The sequence below is a fragment of the Octopus bimaculoides genome, chromosome 1 (genome assembly GCF_046866305.1).
Source record: "Octopus bimaculoides isolate indiv1 chromosome 1, ASM4686630v1, whole genome shotgun sequence".
Lineage (NCBI taxonomy): Eukaryota > Metazoa > Mollusca > Cephalopoda > Octopoda > Octopodidae > Octopus > Octopus bimaculoides.
In genome coordinates this window covers 120620335-120641192 of record NC_142928.1, presented here as the reverse complement: position 1 = coordinate 120641192, position 20858 = coordinate 120620335, and the positions used below count along the sequence as shown (strand labels likewise).

At 36.3% G+C, this 20858-nt stretch overlaps 1 protein-coding gene across 4 annotated transcripts in view; it reads left to right on the top strand.

Moving 5' to 3' along the window:
• The window catches only part of LOC106871510 (uncharacterized protein F21D5.5), a 95729-nt gene extending 84138 nt beyond the window's left edge, over positions 1-11591 (top strand). For all 4 annotated transcript variants that reach the window (XM_052969836.2, XM_089357005.1, XM_014918009.3 and 1 more), the window contains 3 exons: positions 4038-4125; positions 10444-10502; positions 10970-11591. In XM_052969836.2, coding sequence (XP_052825796.2) covers positions 4038-4125; positions 10444-10502; positions 10970-11111 — 289 coding nt within the window. In that variant the 3' untranslated portion in view covers positions 11112-11591. The remainder of the gene's footprint in view (positions 1-4037; positions 4126-10443; positions 10503-10969) is intronic.
• The last annotated feature ends 9267 nt before the right edge of the window (positions 11592-20858 follow it).

Genomic DNA, 20858 nt, shown 5'->3' with positions numbered 1-20858 from the left:
CACACACACACACATACACATACACATACACATATATATATATATATGTATTTTCGATGGACTTCTTTCAGTTTCTGTTTACCAAATCTACTCATAAGGCTTTGGTTGGCCCAAGGTTATAGTAGAAGACACTTGTTCAATGTGCCACACACCAATTAATTAAAGTTAATGCAATAATTGTAGTTCTAATATTGTTACACAACCAATAAATTTTAGTGAATCTTCATCCCTTTCAAGCAGTTCAAGTGTTTCTGAATTCTATATTCTAAACCTAAAATTGTTTTGCTCTTCACACAGTTGATCAATATTGTGGTACAACATGTAGATAGGATAATACAGCTGTTGCTGGACATTATAAACATATTTTCAATAGCTTTCAAATACTTAAGAATGATATTATCATTTAGAATCGTTAATTGCTTGTTATCTAACATTCTGGAATAGCCTTCACATTCTTTCAGTTCTTTAATATCACTTTGTCTCAAGTGTTTTGAAAGAAATGGGATAGAGAAATATGTTTCTTGCTTTCCATTTACCTCACGTGAAAATAGAACCAAATAGCTATTAGCTAATGTATTAAAAGCCTTTTTCTACATTTTTGTATTGTAAACTTTATTTTATTATGAAAGTAGTGAAATGGATGTGTAGATAAGATATTAGACAACTCATTCATATCTGCTGTTTGTGTAATATGTAATCCATGGGGTCTGAAAGCCACCCCACTCTCAGATATATTCCCACTCAGTTGAACGTTCTTTCTCCTTTTCTTTTTTGCAAGTTACTTGGCAATCTCACTAGTGCAAATGTCATGAACAAAAAGCACCCAGTACACACTTAAAGTGGTTAGTGTTAGAAAGGGAATCCAGCTATAGAAACCATGTCGTAGTCGATATTGGGGCCTGACACAGTCCTGCTGCTTGTTAGATCCTGTCAAAAACCATCCAACTCATGCCAACATGGAAAACATGTTTAATGATGATGATGATGGCAGAAGGTACCAGATCTGAGGATAGAAACTATAATAGACTGGTTTGTCTCTTGTATGCTTAACTCTTTAGCATTTAAACTGGCCATATCCGGTCAAAATATTGTACCTGTTTTCTGTTCACATCAGCCAGATCTGACCTCTCATGCCTACCCTACATTGTCATTTTAAAAATAAATAATCACATGACATGGAGAAAACCGATTCCTTATCTGGTGGTTAATGTGGAAACTAGGGATAGATGAATGGTTGGTGAGAGATGTACAAGCCATATACTGGGATGCTATCAGTAAGGTGAGGGTTGGAAACAAGTACAGTGAAGAATTCTGAGTAGAAGTAGGGGTTCACCAAGGATCAATCCTCAGCCCCCTCTTATTCATCACAGTCCTCCAATCAATAGCAGAGGAATTCAAGACAGGCTGCCCCTGGGAGCTCCTCTATGCTGATGACCTTCCTCTAATAGCTGAGTCACTACCCGGACTATAGGAGAAATTTCAGGTGTGGAAGTAAGGTTTATAAATTGAAGGGCCTTAGAGTCAATCTAATAATAAGTAGGAAGGCAGACAAATCACAAATCCCTTCAAGTAGATGGTTCTGCTCGATCTGTAGAAAAGGCATAAGTAGAAATTACATAAGATGTACCTGGTGTAAGCTATGGCACGTAAAAAGCACCATTTGTGTGTGACTGATGCCAGTGCTGGTGACACATAAAAAGCATCATTTGAGTGTGGTTGATGGCTGACTGGCCCCCATGCCAGTGGCACATAAAAAGCACCCACTACACTCTCGGAGTGGTTGGTGTTAGGAAGGGCATCCAGCTGTAGAAACCTTGCCGGAACAGATTGGAGCCTGGTGCAACCTCCTGGCTTGTCAGTCCTCAGTCAAACAGTCCAACCCATGCCAGCATGGAAAGCGGATGTTAAACGATGATGATGATGATGATGATATCAAAATCTCAAAGCTATGGGATTATTAATGATTAATTCAAACCATTGTGAATAAATAAGCATGACATTTGACAGAGTAATCTGAATGCTACAGGTTCTTGAATTAAACTCCATTGTTATGAACCTTTGCAGCAAATGTTGACATCACCTCCATATTAGAGTCACTGATGTTGTTAAATGTTCAATTATTTTTGATTTTCCATTATTTTTTAATTTGCAGTTCAGAGTTCCTGTGAAAAGTAAAAATTAAGAAAACCACTTTGATTTATTTTACAGCATTATGAGAAGCCTGTTGATTGTAAATCCTACTAAACCCTCTGTAATCTCATCTTGCATTTAATTACTTCTCTATTCTAATTCAAGCTTCTCTTAACAAGAGTTAGTATTTTTCAGCTAGTCCTATCAGGCTTGTCATGATTTCTTAATTAAATACTGTTATTATTAATTGTTGTATAGTTTTCATCATCATGTGCTTCTATGGTTGACGAGTGTAGTTGGTTAAATGAAACATTTGATTAAAATTTCTTGTGGCTCGGTGGGTTAGTAGCCTCAATTTAGTGATTTGCAGTGTCAGTTAGAAACTACTCATGACAATGAATAAATACTTTGTATTATCAATTGGAATAGAGAGAGAGAGAGAGAGAGAGCAAAGTGCTTGCAGTTTCATATCTTACGTATCAACTTCCTGCAATCTACAATCATTATATTTTGATCTGTAAAAGATTAAGACAGAATTATTAATGTTAACAAGCAGCTGGGTCCTTTGAATTTACAAACATTGATTACAATTTCAAAATTTGTTTCTTGTTGTAGAGATAGCCATGCATTTGTGATGAATTGTTAAACTGGTTATAATGCTGTAATGATGTAAATATATGTAAGAGTGTGAATGATAAAGTAGCAGATAAACAGCTGAGACATATCTTGTGTTCAAGATTGTTAATTCTCAACAGCTGAGCCCATCTAACTCTTAGTTGACTGTTGTTGTTTAGCCCCAGGTTAAACTTGATTAAGTAGACATATAATCAAAAGCTAAAACCATTCTGTCTGTATGAGGTCATGTAGAACTATATTTCCTAATGTATACTTTTGTTATCTAAGATGTTAGGGTGTGATTTGAGGGGGATTGGTGGACTATTTCTAGCAGTTGTATGATATTGAGGCTCTTTCATTGGCTTGATGTTTTATCATTCTGTCAAAATACAATGTCTTTGTTTCAACAAATTTTGAAAATAATGTAGTAGTAAAATGACTCCCTCATTATTGAGATATCTTAAGGCAGTGAGCTGGCAGAATTGTTGGCACGCGCAGGTGAAATACTTAGCAATATTTCCTTTGTCTTCATGTTCTAAGTTCAAATGTCGCTGGGGTTGACCTTTCCTTTCATCTTTTCGGGGTCAACAAAATAAGTACCAGTTGAGTACTGGGGTTGATGTAATCAACTATCTCCCTCGTCCAAATTTCGGGCCTTGTGCGTATAGTAGAAAGGATTATTAAGATATCTTGAACATAAAAGAGCATGACATTTTGATGGAAGGTTTTACTTTAGGTCATTTGAAAATAAAAAGTTTGCATTATAGATCCAGAGGTGGTGTTGGGTGGCTTGGTATAGAAAGAGTCAAATAGGTGGTGAAGTATACAACTGCTTGTGACAGTGTACTACACTGCTGTGAGTAAATATATTTATTGGTTTCAAATTTTGGCACAAGGGCAGCAAATTATGGGGTGGGAGAAAGTTAATTACAACAATCCCAGTGTTCAACAGGTACTTATTTTATTGACCCAGAAAGATGAAAGGCAAAGTTGACCTTGGTGGAATGTGAACTCAGAATGTAATAGCAGACAAAATGCTGCTAAGCATTTTGCCCGGAGTGTTAACAATTCTGTCACTTGCCACCATAAGTAGTAGATATATTAGTTGACTGGTGAATTCAATTAATCCTACTGGCTGAATATACATCTTGTAGAGCTTCCACTGACTGAGTTGATAAGATATGACTTTAATATTATGGGGGTTCTCTGAAGCATTTACATTTATGCATTGAATTAGTGAAGATGAATGAATAAATGCTTGAATGAACTTAATATTAATTGTTTCTTTATAGGTACATAGATGTTGCAAAGCAATTGTCCATTCCATGTCGCTGTTTTCATTTCGCAGTGTCTCTTAACCATGCCCGACACAATGAAAAGGTAAGGAGAATATTTAATGAAAAATTTCATGGATGAATAAGTTTACTGCTATAATGCAAATTTTCGCTTATGTCATAAAAGCTATGAAGATGAATGAAAGGTAGTAGCATTATGGAAATTTACTGTGCTATGCATTATTAGCGGAAGTGGAGACTTTTATAGCAAGTGTGTGTATAATTAGTATGCATGTATTTCATTGTTGTTTTTATGTTCATTTTCCATGCTGATATGGTTTGGATGAGGCTTTTTCTTAAGGCAGTTTTTTGTGGTTGGATGTCCTTCCTCCTGCCACCTCATTTATTGTCTCTTATAACACATGGAGATATAGCATCCCTATTCTAAAAACTAGGGCACATATGGAAATCTGTATTTTTTCAGTGATTTTTCTCACTGAATTGTGGCCATGCTGGGGTATTAACCTTATGAGTATTTTGTTGATCATATTGATCCCATTTTCTATTTAATCAAAATGCTAAATTGTTTTTTGACACTTCATCAGTTTTACACTAGTAAACAAACACAGACATATATACCCCCCCCACTCGCACACATACACGCACATGTGAATATGTATGAGATGGGTTTTTGCACAGTTCCTGTGTATCCACTCACAAGGGAGTGGTCATTGGTGGACCTCAGCTGGCGCGAGAAAACTCTTATCTAAGATACTGTGCAGTAGGATCTATCCAGGAACTTTGTAGTTATGATGCAAATTTTATAATCACATAGTTTTCTTTACATCTCAGGCACGACTTGTATGGTTGAAAAGTCTGCTTCCCAACTACATGATTTCAGGTTCTGTCCCACTGTGTGAGCCAACCAAATCTTTGTGAGTGGATTTGTTTGGTGAAAACTGAAAGAAGCCTGTGAATTCATCTTTCCCTTGTCTTTACATTTGTTTATTGGTTGTAGACAATTACCTCATTGATGGTGACAGACCGCATCATTTGCTTGCAATTCATCATGGAAACATGTTCAGGCTTCTTGTCATGTCTTCTTGACATGCATAGTCTTTGTAAACAAAAGGCTCATTCATATGGTGTGATTTGTTCCCAGCTCTCTCTATAAACATGTCTAGGCTGTTTGTTGTTTGATAGACTAAGTGATTATTATGTTGCTTGGAAACATATGGGTTTGGCACAACAAAGAGCATCTGGCTGTAGGAGATCTTTGCTCTATTGTACTTATGTCTGACCCATGCAAGCATGGAAAAGTAGATGTTAAAACAATAACAATGTTATGTGTATGTGTGTGTTTACATCTGTAGTCTATGAAAGTCACTAAGAGGAGTAGTGTTGTCACTTCTGTCAACAAATTGTCTATATATTTTGCACCTTTGAAAATGAGTGAAATAAGAGATCCCTAATTTGAAAAACAGGTAAAAGTTAATGATAGGAATGACATCCAACTGTAAAACAATGCTTCATAATGTATTCCTCTAACTCATAACTGCATGGAAAAATGAAAAATGGACATAAAATGAAAGAACAAATAAAAATATAAATATATATATATATATATATATATATATATATATATATATATATATATATATAGGCACATGAGTGGCTGTTAGGTAGGAAGTTTGCGTTCCAACTACGTGGTTCTGGGTTCGGTCCCATTGCATGTCACATTGGGCAAGTGTCTTCTATAGCCTCAGGCCAACCAAAGCCTTGTGAGTGGATTTGGTAGATGGAAACTGAAAAGAAACCCATTGTATATATACATACATACATATATATATGCATGTGTGTTTGTGTTGTCCCCCCCCCCCCCCCCCCCCCCATCACCACTTGACAACCAGTGTTAGTGTGTTTACATCCCCATAACTTATCATATTCCATATATTTTGCATCAGACCGTGACCTAGTTTTGGCCCACTTCTTTGTTATTCAGTTTTTCAGACTGAAAAATTTGTTAACACTAAATTAGCTTTGGTGGGATTTGAACTCAGAGCAAGCTGTTCAGTGATACAGTCTATCAAGATATCAGCAAATAAAACATTTCTCCTAACAATTTATAGAAAAATCCCCTTCGGTCATCAATGACCATGGGATTGCACCTAGAAAGTTACTCTCCTAGACACAAGTCCGGGCAAGGTTGTTTATGGAAGACCACCAGTCGCCCATGCATACCAGCCTCCCCTCTCCATGCCACTGATATTATCCAAGGGAAAGGCAAAGGCTGATACAGCTTGGCACCAGTGATGTTGCAACTCATTTCTAAAACTGAATGATCTGGAGCAACATGAAATAAAGTATCTTGCTCAAGAACACAAAACACAGTCTGGTCCAGGAATTGAACATACTACCTCATGGTTGTGAGCTCAATGCTCTAACCACTGACCCATGCAGAAATATATTAAAATTTAAACAAAAGAGCAATATTATTCAATCAGTGTTAGAATTAGAATTAAGATATTTGTTGTAGCATTATTACAAAAAATTAGTAAATAAAAATAAAAATAGATTTAATTATGGAATCATGGAGTTATCTCACCTGATTAAAGATAAGTTTTGCTTTGCTTATGGTCTGAGACAAAATCAGATATCAGAAATAAAAATTCAAGAGTAAGACCTTAGATAGAAAATGATAAATGTATTTTTTTCATGTCACATTTCCTGTAGGCAAAAATTGTCTTAAGGTTTTCTGTAAATAAAATGACAGTCTTGATTAATAGAAACAGACCAAAATCAATACCTTGCATTTCAAATCAGGCTGGGTGCACATGAGTAGAGTGTAGACTAAAGAAGATCTTCACCATATGCTCGTTAATTACTTCAAAGAAAGTGCCATGCGTTTGTGCTTTGAGTTCAGCTTTACATTTTATAACCAGAAGTTGTGTATATTATATATGATTGAGATGAGTGGAGACTAACATCGAGTACAGGGTATTGCATTAAGTAGAAATATTAGTTTTTATTTTTACTTATGGCATAACAGCATACAATCCTATCTGTTTATTTCACCAGCCTGATCTTTACTGATCCTGGCCATCTCTATTTCAACTCTAATGGCCATTTTGTTCTTCTCACCCACCCAAACTTTTCATCTCAGCATATCAATCTATGCTTCACCCAATCTGTACCTGTCACTCCTCAACCACTCCTCCCTCACCTCTGACTACAGTACTACTGCTCAGCTACTGTAATTATATGAGAGTGATTGCTCCCCACTGCTTGGAACCACTCCCCTTGTCACCCATCCCACACTCCCAATGTCATCCCTTACCACTACGTGTTCACTGAATACGCATTTCACCTGAGCACTCTTGTCATTTATCTGATCCTCAATACTGTTAATGAGAATAAGATGTTTACTAGCAATGAAATCATGATATACTCTTTTACTTGTTTCAGTCATTTGACTGTGGCCATGCTGGAGCACCACCTTTAGTTGAGCAAATCGACCCCAGGACTTATTCTTTTGTAAGCCTAGTACTTATTCTATTGGTCTCTTTTTGCCGAACCGCTAAGTTACAGGGACGTAAACACACCTGCATCGGTTGTCAAGCGATGGTGGGGGGACAAACACACATATATATATATACATATACATATATACGACAGGCTTCTTTCAGTTTCCGTCTACCAAATCCACTCACAAGGCTTTGGTCGGCCCGAGGTTATAGTAGAAGACACTTGCCCATGGTGCCACGCAGTGGGACTGAACCTGGAACCATGTGGTTGGTAAGCAAGCTACTTACCACACAGCCACATATTGGAGCTGGAAATGGTCCTTTGGCTCATCGGATTAAATCCTGTTAAGACTTCCAGACCATACCAGAGTGGAAGACAGTAAATGGTGATGCATTTTCGTATAAGTTCATTTGATATTGAATATCAACTAAATTGATGGTTGTTGTCATGTATTGTACAGATCAAAAGGTTGTACTGCTGTCCTTCAATAGCTTTGAACAGCTTGTATGCAATGCTACCATAATTAGCATAACAATGACATCACTGTTGTGTCATTCTTTTTAAAGTGGAATCTGCTGCTATTCCTTGTCATAAGCAACCCTCTCTAGTTGTTATTGGTCAATGTTGTCAGCAATGTAAGTAGTTCTTTCATTTATCAGTGATACTACAGTTATCATCCAAAAGAATAACAAGGCCTTGTGATGTTGTATATAGTAATAACTACAGCAGCAAAGGCGATGAGCTGGTAGAATCATTAGCACACTGGGCAAAATGCTTAGTGGCATTTCATCTGTCTTTATGTTTCTTGAGTTCAAATTCTGCTGAGGTTGACTTTGCCTGTCATTCTTTTGGGGTTGATAAAATAAGTACCAGTTGAGTAATGGGGCCAATGTAATTGACTTACCCTCACCCTCGAAATTGCTGGCCTTGTACCAAAATTCGAAGTCCATAACTACAACAGCAGCTGGTTGTATGTCCTCACCAGAGTATAACAAGAATGAAATGTTCTTCTCTTATCTATTATAATTTACTTATTGTTAAGGTTTGTAAGAAGGGTTAGGTGTCTCTGTATAGTTTAACAATAAAAAATCCTGTAATGTTTCAGTTTTGGCAATATTTATTTCAAAATGTTTTTCAGTGCCTCTGACAAACTTCACCTTAACAATAACATCAACAACAACAAGCAAATGCAGTGCTAGGTAGCCATTGTCCAAAACATGGATGTCATCATAACCCAACAAGATATTAAAGATATCAAAATATCCACCTGTTTAAGTTCAGTTCAGTAACCTCTGTCACTAAAAGTTACTCATATTTTAGGTGTGACAATTTCATTAAACAATGAATGAATACCTGTGGATTTTCCACAGGTGACACATTCATTCTTTTTTTATTATTATTTGAAGCATACTGTACTGATAGGTGTTACTTGAATAAAATACATGTTTCTATTTGTTATTTAATGGTTAGGAAAAATTGTTGGTACAGGCCATTTTGTAATTCACTGTATCCACCTCTATATATATGCCTGACCTCTGTAACTGTGCATCTTCTGTCTCTCTTACACTTTACCTCATCCCCACTACCTACCCATCTGGCCACTCCTGATTCTCTGTTCCCTACTCCTATTCTCTCTCTGTACACTTTGAGGGGATGCCCTGACATCTCATCTCCACCATTTCTTCTCCCATCTTTGCTGGGGTACCCATGTATCTCCTCTACAGCAACACAGCTGTTCCTGTACCTCTTTCCTACTTTAGCCTCTCACACCTGCCCTACAATTTCATTTTAAAAATAAACAATCACATCATCAAAATCTCAAAGTTGTAAGATAATGCATGATTAATTCAAAACAATATAGATAAATAAATAAATAAATAAATGAATAAATATTACATTTGACAGAGTAATCTGAATGCTAAAAGGTTGATCAACAGAACTACCATACTCACTGAATTATGGTGTAAGTGGTTGGGTATTCAACAGACACACGTCTTCTTAAGATAAGAAGAAAAAGGATAAAGATCCTTCCCAAGTCATATAGACTCATAAGGCCAGTTTGCCAGTCTCTGCAGTGTATATATTCCCCACTGGATGGGACGCCAATCCATCACAGGTTTACTAATTTTTGTCAGCTGAGTGAACTGGAGCAACTTGAAATGAAGTGTTTTGCTCAAGAACACAACATATTGCATGATCTAGGAATTGAAACCACAATCTTACAATCATGAGTAAAACATCTCTAACCACTAACCACTAAGCCATGCACCGCCACATTCTTATGATAGTCCTCAGACAGAATCAGCCTGATACTACATACAGGGTGGCTTTGAAGTAACTGAACCCTAATTATTGTTAAAAGTTACAAATAAATGAAACAGAAATATTTATTACACAAGGTTACAGCATATGTTCAAAATGTAAACCATTATTTGCAATACAATGATGGCATTGTTCATTGGTTACTCTGGTGTAATAATATCTTGGTATGCATTTATGAAGTTTTGTTTCAGATTATTGACAGTTTTTGGTTTAGCATTGAATACCTGGTTTTTGAGTACTCTCCAGAGAAAGAAGTCCAGAGGACTGAGGTTTGGACCTTGCAGACCATTTCACGGGTCCGTGGGTGAATAATTAGCAATTAGCAATATTCAATAAATTCAATAGGGTTCGGTTACTTCTGGGTCACCCTGTATGTCAAGGATGGCTCTTTTAATTACTGACACAGTCTTTGTTGTGGTTTTCCGTCAACTTGAGGTTTGTATTGATCCAAGGTGCCTTGCAATGAAATCAAAGCTCAGATTGCCTAACTGCAAAAGCAAACTTCATAAACCTTTTAGCCATGCAAATGCACATACATCCATATGGATAATATATTTTTAACATATTTATATTTCAGTATCGTGTGATGATTTCTAAAAGCAAACCAGTTGCTGATATGGTAATGCATGCATATAGGTAAGTTATATTTTCAAGATTATCAGATCATCATGGTTTGGCCATCACTACCATTACAATCGCCTGCCATGAACACTACCACCATCACTGTCACCACCAACACCACTGCCGCCGCCACCACCACCACCACCACCACCATCTTTTTTCTTGTTTATTTGTTTCTTCTCTTTTTCTTCATTAATTTTTTTTCATTCCCCTTGCTCTTTTATTTTCCTTGTTCTCTTTTTTTTTCTGCTTTCTTTTCCATCTCTCGTCTCATCAGCTTCCCTTCCTATCTTCTTCCACTCCTCTTCTCCATCATCCATTTTTCTGTCTCTTCTTCCTTTCTTACCATCCCTTGTCTTTCTTTTTTTCTCTTCATCTGTCTCCCCCCTTTTTTGTTCCATCTTTCATATGCTCCTTTCTTTCTTTCGTTTTACCTTCTTTGTTCCTTTCTTTTGAACTTTTTTCTTCTTTATTTCTTTTAGGAAACATTTAGAAGTGCCTACAATCAGCGAAGGTTTCCTTGAAATATTGAGTATAAACTTTGTGCCCAAATTCAGCTCGCCAATGCATGAGAAACTTTACACTTCATTTCTCCTTGACCGATATTTTGAAGACAAGAACTGAGAAATTTTAAGACATACAGATGGATAGAAAGAGAAAGAGAGAGAGAGAGAGAGAGAGAGAGAGCAGTCATGAATGTCTGCCGATCTCTTGTGAATAATCATTATATTTTTCCATTTCAGTAGTTTATCATCATTACCACATTTTCATCATCATCATCATCATCATTATTATTATTATTATTATTATTATCATTATTATTATTATCATTATTATTATTAATGCTGTGAGCTGGCAGAATGCTTAGCAGCATTTCATTTGTCTTTATGTTTTGAGTTCAGATTCCAATGAGGTTGCCTTTGGCTTTCATCCTTTTCAGGGTTGATAAAATAAGTATCAGCTGAGTACTGGGGACCAATGTAATCAACTTATCCCCTCCCCTGAAATTACTGGCTTTGAGCCAAAGTTTGAAGCATCACACAATTTTTTTCTTTTTTTATCATCCAGTGAAGATACTTCTCTCTTCAATAAATCTAAAACTGACTTATTTTGTTCTTTTTTCATCTCTATGTTTTATTACAATGTTGATTTAAATGACAATAAAACTACTGTGCTTTTAAGAACAATTGTCCATGATATATCATGTGGTGGAGTTTGGTAGGGAAGGGTGGAAATCGTGTGACAGCCCTGCTCTGTTCACGCTGGTGCCACATTAAAAACACCCAAGACACACTGTAAAGTGGTTGGTATTAGGAAAGGCATCCAGCAGTAGATACCAAGCCAGATCAGATTGGAATTTGGTGCAGCTCTACAATTTGCCAGCCCTGGTCAAACCATCCAACCCCTGCCAGCATGGAGAATAGATGTTAAAGGAGGATTATATATATATATAGATATATATATGTATATATATATATATGTTTGTTTGTTTTCATGGCAATTTGTACATGCTACCATGGGTTGGATAAATGTTATTAAGACAATTGTTTTACAGCTGGATGGTCTTCCTGAAGCTAACCTCATGTTTATATATAAAACAGAGTTTGTGTGTCTGATGTGTATGATTCTTATGGATTCGAAAATTAAGCTGCTGATTTTGACGTATGAGGTACCAAAATTCTGTAATCTTTCAGCTACCAAATGATGTATGTTCTTTGCACAACTCTTTTTTTTACTACAAGAATAATCTCGAAAATGAGGTCGGGTCGCACAGTTGCAAGGTCATTTTCGAGCAATATTTGGATTTGCTTCTAACCTATGTTGTCAATTTTAATGTTTTTGGTGTTAAAATATGCAGCAATATCCAAGGAGTGTTACGAGTGCATTTGTGATGCACAGAATCCTATTTGTAAACGGAAAGTGACCAAAAGACATGCTTTTTGGGAACAATTATTGGCCGTTGTGCCACAACTAAACTGCCAGTGCGAACGTCTTCAGTATTCTATGATTAAACAATGTCTTTGAAGTATTATGATACCATTTCTTTGCACAATGCCCTATTTTTCAACAGAAAATTGACTAATGAACCGTGTTGTGGCATAATTGCGATCGCTTCTGGTATTACTACTGAAAACAGTTTGCCCATGTAGATTTTCTTGGTAGTAAATAACTCAAGAATGCTAATGGAGCGTTCTCAGGTTCAAATTCAGTAAAATTTACCTATTAAACACAGTAAGAGCCTATATTCGTTGAAGTGTGGTAAAGATGTAAAGCAATGACTAAAACCTTTTGAGCTTTTTTGCCTTTAACATTTTCCTCTTTATTCAACCCAATTTATGCAAAGTTGCTTATCGATATTAGTATATATTCATGCCTATTATTCATTCCATAAGCTGCAAAGTTTGTAAGGATTTTGCTACAATCTTCCTATGATGTAAAGCAATGACTAAAACCTTTTGAGCTTTTTTGCCTTTAACATTTTCCTCTTTATTCAACCCAATTTATGCAAAGTTGCTTATCGTTATTAGTATATATTCATGCCTATTATTCATTCCATAAGCTGCAAAGTTTGTAAGGATTTTGCTACAATCTTCCTATTTTTCACAGTGGTTGAGTGTTTACTATAAAGCCACCCTATTGGGCGGTTTTTAAGCTAGCTCCTGTGGAGGGCTCTTCATTGTGCCTTGAGCCCAATAATAACACTTAATGCATTGAGTACATATTAAAATTTTATTAAACTTGACCAATATTTTTCAAGCAATGAACAATTTTCGTCAAAACAATGATATAATACGTTGACTTGGAACTTATTGCAAAGCTTCATGATAAACAACACTTTTTGTCTTCCCATTTGGGGTTCAGTACAATTTTTTTTCTGTCTAACCTCTTTCTTTCTTTCTGTTGATTGTTTTCAACCATCAGTACCACCACCATCGCTACCACAACTGCCATACACACACCATTCAAACTTTTGACGCCACCACCATCAAACACCTTTGACTTCGTTGCCTTCCCTCCACCACCATCACCACTGTCTTTCACATTCCTTACTATCACCGTCATGCTTGACTGCCTCAGCTACCACCACCACATTCCTCACCCCAAATCCTATCTACTACCTCAACTGCTCTCTGAATTCCTCCAAATGCCAACAGTTCTTTCATTATCTCTCCTGCATCAAGAACATTTATTTCACATCATTCCTTCTTCTGACACTGATAGTACTAGTCACCATTACCGTCCTTCAACATGCTTAAACAGCCAATCCCAAATAGTGGACTTCACAGTACAGGTTGTATTATTCATCCTTTTGATTGATAAATACAAAACATGGCTCATCCGTTTAGGTGATTTTCCTGAGTCACCATCTCACCCTTGTACTCTAATCTATCAGAAGATTACCCATTTACAGCTGAGTGGACTGGAGTAATGTGAAGTGTTTTGCTCAAGAACACAATGCATAGCTAATGTGGGAATCGAAACCACGATCTCGCAATCGTGAGTGTAACACTTTAACCAGTGGGCCATGTACCTTCACATAGTACTAGTGCGCCCAACACACAAGGACTACAACAACCTTTGACTTCTTACTGTCAAACCTAGTGTTTGTCAAAGTGTTATCTCATTACCAACTGGATAGCCAAACCACAGCTTTATTAATGTTACTTTCCATATAATCACACATTACACAATACTGCTTGTCTGTACTTCAAATCAGCTGATTGATTGGAGTTTCATAGGTTCTTGACAGGACATCTGCTTCAAGACATCTACTTCACTTTTGACATATTAGAGACCACTAAACAAGTGAAACCATTCTCTTAGGCATCTCTCTCTACATGCCTTACCACCAAAGCATATAACCCCAAATGCCATAAGCGATTCACTCATAGCTGTGTCACACCAGTACAAACGAAAATATGACCTCAAGCAACTGAATAAATCGTGAACCTCCACAAACTGGACAACTTTTACCATCCAAAACCTGAAGTATGTCTCCATGCATTGCTCAGCGCACAAAATATCTCACCTTCTAAAACTGCTGCTAATTGTCTTTTGCTAAAAGGATTGCAATTACTTTGTAGTGTCTTTCTTATTCTCCTCTCCTCAACCATAATGGTCCTATGAACAATACTCATGTGGAAAAAATCCTCTGCATTTGCTGCCCGCTTTACATATAACTCCATACTGCTTTGACATGGTAAAACTTCTTCAAATCAGTCTCTCTCCACTCCTTCAAGCTCACCACACACACACACACACACACCACTTTCAATAACTTCAAACCAACTTAGGCTACTAGCTCTGGCAATGTTTCTTCCATTAACTTCTAACAATGTACTCAAAAGCTATCACCTATCTTCGCCTTATTCATCAAGCTCACTCTTTTCCCGAAGGGATCTGGATCTTTGGAAACGGCTATTGTGTCTCGTTCCCAAGAAGAGTAACTCTTTGGAACCCACTAATTTAAAAAATCTATTGCTTTTATTTTCTTCTACCTTCCCCAATATCTTAGGTTCCTCTTTATCTTTAATGACCATAATATGGTTTTCATAAATTCAGATGTACTGAAGACCTGACCTGTCATTCACGAGTGAGCATTAACACTCTTGAAAAATTTGGTGAAAACAGTGTTGTACATGACATGAGCAAGTCATTTGATTATGCCTGGCATCGCTCTCTCTCTCTCTCTCTTGGATCGGAGACCGTCAGATCACGCCATCATAGCATCTATTGATAGAACTAGTTCTCTTTCTCTTCCCCCCTCCCTTCGTATGTCTCAACAATGATCGGGTTTGGACCTCCCCACACTGTACCTCAATGACCTATTATTGTCCATCATCTCAAACAATGACCATTTCTATATTATCAGTGACACCATCATTCACTCCTCACTTACCTTCTACACCATAAGCACCATCTACATGCAACATAGATGATTCACGTCAAACCTGCATTATCTCTATGAACAGTAAACTCGATCTCGTCTCATTCAATAACAGACACAATCACTGCAAACGTCGAGTAAATGATTTTTGCCCTCCACTTCACTAATTATAGACAACACACAATTAAGATCCACCTAACGTAACTAGAACACAATTAAGATCCACCCAACGTGACTAGGGTTTGCTGAGACTGTTCAAATAGAAGAAAAACTGCATTCTCTAAACTAGTTATTCTCTTCAGTATTAATACTTTAGCATCAACAGTTGCTAGTTGTTGAGCTGACTTGGGTACTGAAGCAGTACTTTTTGACTACGCTGTTCCAGAATTTAAGCACTGAAAACATGCATCCACTGTTTTATTGTATTGAAAGACCTAGCTGTAAAATCTGCTATTATGTGTGTGTGTGCAGTTGTTATTGTTGTGGGGATAAATGTGTGTGCTGGCTTACATTGTTAATGTAGATATGTATGTTATGTGTGAAATTAGTGTGAATGTATTTTAGGAGAAGTGATGTTAGTGCGTGTGTAGGTAAGATGCACGAGTGTTGTAACGAGTCATGTATATGTGTATGTAATAGGCGTGTTAGTGTTGCCTTTCGTGTGTTATTGAAGTGCTAAATTTAAAAACATGAAAGGAAATTTTTGAATTGTGTGTGTATTTGGCATATGTTTGGTGCAAGTGCGTGTCACAAAACACTTCAAACACAGTCGTCACACGTTGTTGGTGTCCACTTTTCAGCTAACACATTATGCTAGTGGTTTTGTATTTTCAAGATAATAACTTAGTGTACGTGTTTGACATTGTCATGTTTATGAAATTTTGTCAGTGTAAATATGTCTTCACTGACGTAAGCTATAGTTTGCATTGTAATTTTATGCTAAAAGAGAAACAGCAGTGAAATATTTCCTTTCTGTTAATGTTTCAGTAATTAATTTTCAAAGTTTAAACAATAATTATATTAGAAGACAACGCATGGCCTTGTAAAAAGAAAAAAAGCTATAAAAAAAAAGAAAAAAAATCAGGCTGCAATAAGATAAGGAAAGAAACTTCAATAATAAGACACAAAAAAGAGCAGGGAACTTAGTCATAAGCTTTAAATATCTTATTAGCAAAGTAGGTTTTAGGAAATATTCACTAATTATTACGAAGAATAAAAAATTTAGAAATTTAGGGAGGCATAAAATGTCAAAAAAGATTTTGTGATGTCGAGGAATTTTGTTTGGAGTATTATTTGTGTAAATTGTATTGGCTATAGGCTTAAAGATAAACAAGCTACAGATTTGGGATTCATTATCTGTAAGGAACTCAAAATAATTGAAAGTACATTTTCACTTTATTTTGCGAGACTTGGTATAATTTTTTTTAGCAAAGAGCTTCTAACTTATATATAGCTTTGGATCTCAAAATGTAAGTGAAGTTCATTAGATCCAAGTGGAAGACAAACTAGACTGAAAGCTCGCACTAAAATATATAGGTCCGAAGTTCAACATTTAAAAAGTAATTGGTATATAGGTCATGATTTTGTTACTTTTCTCAAGATCACGAAGAATTTTGGGTGTTTAGCATCAGAGTAGTCCAAGTTACAACACTCGTGCATCTTACCTTCACATCACTTCCCCTAAAATACATTTACACTAGTTTCACACCTAATACACACACACACTACATTAACAATGTAAGCCAGCACACACATTTATCCCCACAACAGTAACAACTGCACACACACATAATGGCAGATTTTACATCAACTTTATTGTTAGAGCTAGGTCTTTCAATACAATAAAACAGCGTAGTCAAAAAGTACTGCTTCAGTACCCAAGTCAGCTCAACAACTAGCAACTGTTGATGCTAAAGTATTAATACTGAAGAGAATAACTAGTTTAGAGAATGCAGTTTTTCTTCTATGTGAACGTGGGATCAACAAGACAGATGAACAGTCTGAGCAAACCCTAGTCACGTTGGGCGGATCTTAATTGTGTGTTGTCTATAATTAGTGAAGTGGAGGGCAAAAATCATTTACTCGACGTTTGCAGTGATTGTGTCTGTTATTGAATGAGACGAGATCGAGTTTACTGTTCATAGAGATAATGAAGGTTTGACGTGAATCATCTATGTTGCATGTAGATGGTGCTTATGGTGTAGAGGGTAAGTGAGGAGTGAATGATGGTGTCACTGACAATATAGAAATGGTCATTGTTTGAGATGATGGACAATAATAGGTCATTGATGTACAATGTGGGGAGGTGCAAACCCTTAATTTGATTAAGAAATTAAGATTTCTTTATTAGGGTATAGAACCTTAAGAGTTATACAAAAAGTCAAGATAAAAAGCTGATGTCTTTATTTTGAAGGATATGAACGTATTAACAGAAACTACTCCAAGAAATTCGATTGCCAGGTTATACATTTCGTTGCCAAAGAAAAAACAATAACAAATCAAAACTAAACATTAAAATAGAACATGATATCGGAAATTGGCAAAATATTTTTTATACATCCCATCCGTATTTTCTCCTCCTCTTCTATCGATCAGCTTTGTCGATGACCAAGATTGGGCGTCACGGTTTCTTTCTAATTTTACACATTAATAGCAAATATTGAATTTTTAAACCGCTATAGGATTAATAAATATTTCTAAATAACGCAGCACTAGTTTGATACGAAATACGACATATCGATCGGAATTGTTCGACTCTGCTGATATGATTAACTGTTACCTGTTATGGAATTAATTTATCGTGAGTCCCGAATCCCATTATATTGTAGAGGTACAAGAGAGATTTCTTCAGGTAGTATTTATAGAGGAAATCAGATTGGTTTTGGGGTCCCCATCTGTAGAAGAGTAATATTTCCGCGTTGTTGGTAAACGAAACAGTTGTCAGGAAATGGGAGTTTTTTAAAAATTCATTCTACTACAGGTACAAGGACAGCAATTTTTAGGGGAGGGGTAAGTTGATTATATCGCGCCCAGTGCTCAACTGATGCTTATTTTATCGATCTCGAAGAGGTGAAAAGCAAAGTCGATCTCGGTGGAACTTGAAGTAATCACACTCGATGGCTAAGGGATTGGTAAATTTGAAGGCTAACTACATTTGATAATTTTGGAATATTCATAGGCACAGGTGTGGATGTATGGTAAGAAGCTTTAATTTCTAATCTCATGGTTCCGTATTCAGTCCTACTGAGTGGCACCTTGGGCAAGTGTCTTCTACTATAGCCTTAGGCCGACCAAAGCCTCGTCAGTGGATTTGGTAGGCGGAAACTGAAAGAAACCCGTCGTATATATGTATGTATACACACACACACACACACACACACACACACACACACACACATATATATGTGTATGTGTGTATGTGTGTGTGTTCTTTGTATCTGTGTTTGTGCCCCACCACCGCTTGACAACTGGTGTTGGTGTGTTTAAGTACCTGTAACTTAGCAGTTCGACAAAAGAACCAGGCTTAAAAAGAAATAATTGCTAGAGTTGATTCGTTCGACTAAAATTCTTTTAGGCGTGTCCCAGCATGGTCGCAGTCTAATGACTGAAACAAGTAAAAGATAAAAGATAAAAAATAGAGATTCTAGGAGGCCATCATGCATTATGATTTTTGTGGATTTTTTGTGAATATCAGTTGAAAAAAATTCTAATACTTAAAATACCTTTTTTAAAAACACAAAATTGCGCATCGTAAGGCGAATGATCTTAAATAATATTTGTTAAAATTGGTAATCAGTGTTGCTTGTGAATGGTATGATACTGTATATACGTATTCTTTTCTACCCTAGCCACGAGGCCCGAAATTTTTGGGGAGGGCCAGTCGGTTAGAGCCGATCCCCGTACGCAACTGGTACTTAATTTATCGACCCCGAAAAGATAAAAGGTAAAGTTGAGCTCGGTGAAATTTGAACTCAGAACGTAAAGACAGACGAAATACCGCTAAGCATTTCGTCCGGCGTGCTAACGTTTCTTATTTCTTTATTACCCACAAGGGGCTAAACATAGAGGGGACGAAGAAGGACAGACAAAGGGGTTAAGTCGATTACATCGATCCCAGTGCGTAACTGGTACTTAATTTATCGACCCCGAAAGGATGAAAGGCAAAGTCGACCTCAGCAGAATTTGAACTCAGAACGTAACGGCAGACAAAATACTGCTAAGCACTTCGCCCGGCTCGCTGCCTTACTGTATATACGTATGCAGCATGAATATGATCTATGAGCGACATGTTCATAACATGCCAAATCAACTGAGGCAACACAGATACAACATGCAATTTCGAACTTGGATCGTAGTTACAGTTGAAGCGACGTAAATGTTTGCACGTAGGCGTAATTGAAACTTATTTTTATTCTCCCATTTCTCAATAAGATGTAACCGAACCAACTGTACGGTTACAGTTTTAGAAATAGAAACGTAGAAAAGTTAAAGATCAAAGTGAAACTTAGAAACAAGAAGTTTGTATATTTTTGCCTGTATAAATATTTAGATAATTTTGAAAAGCGATGCATATTAAATGCAATTGAATATTTATTCGTTTCTCAAAACATTTATTTAAAACAAATGAAAACTATACTTGAAACGATATATATATTAAAAGACTGCACATTTAACGCATCTATTCATACCACTTCTTTTCAAAATTAATGAAAATTACATGCATTAAAACAGGTAAGAGACATATTTAAAATTATCAAACAAATTCATATTGTCCACCTTTGTATCAGAAAATTGAATTAAAAATTCTCGATGGTTTGTAGAATTTTTCTTCGAAATTGTATTTGACGATTTGTAATTTAAGTTGCTGATACAAAGGAAGGCAATAAGAATTTCTCATAGTCTCAAGAATTTTTTTTATCACTTCAAATAAATATCGTTTTTAATTTATAATTTTCTTTACCTTGTTTTCTTTTTTTTTAAACATATCGTTTAAATACACATAATTTTCATTAATTATGAATGGAATGAAAAAGCCTGCTGTTGTTTTAATACACATCGTTTCAAGGATAGTTTTAAATGGCAATTTTTATTACTTTTAAAAATGATATTGATACAAAGGAAAAGACAAACAAGCGGCTCTTCCTGGCGAGCACTGCAATGTAAACCTAGACTAGCTCAGGAAACCCTCTTTCTGTATTTCCTGTTGGTCAAAAAGTTCGTTCGCTTTATTAAAGGGAAAACGAGATACAGGTTTTAAATATAAAGCGATCTATTCACTCAGTAATTGCCGCTTAATTTCAATATCTTCTGCCAGATCGTGGGCGGATCTAGTATTCCCTGCTCAAAGAATTTCCTGTCTTTACTGGCAAAAAACTCTTCCAGGTGAGCTTTTACTTCCTCTTCAGAGCTGAAATCCCATGTCTCTTCAACGAATTTTGTAGAAACAGGTGGAAATCTGAAAGCTCAAGGTCGTTTGAATATGG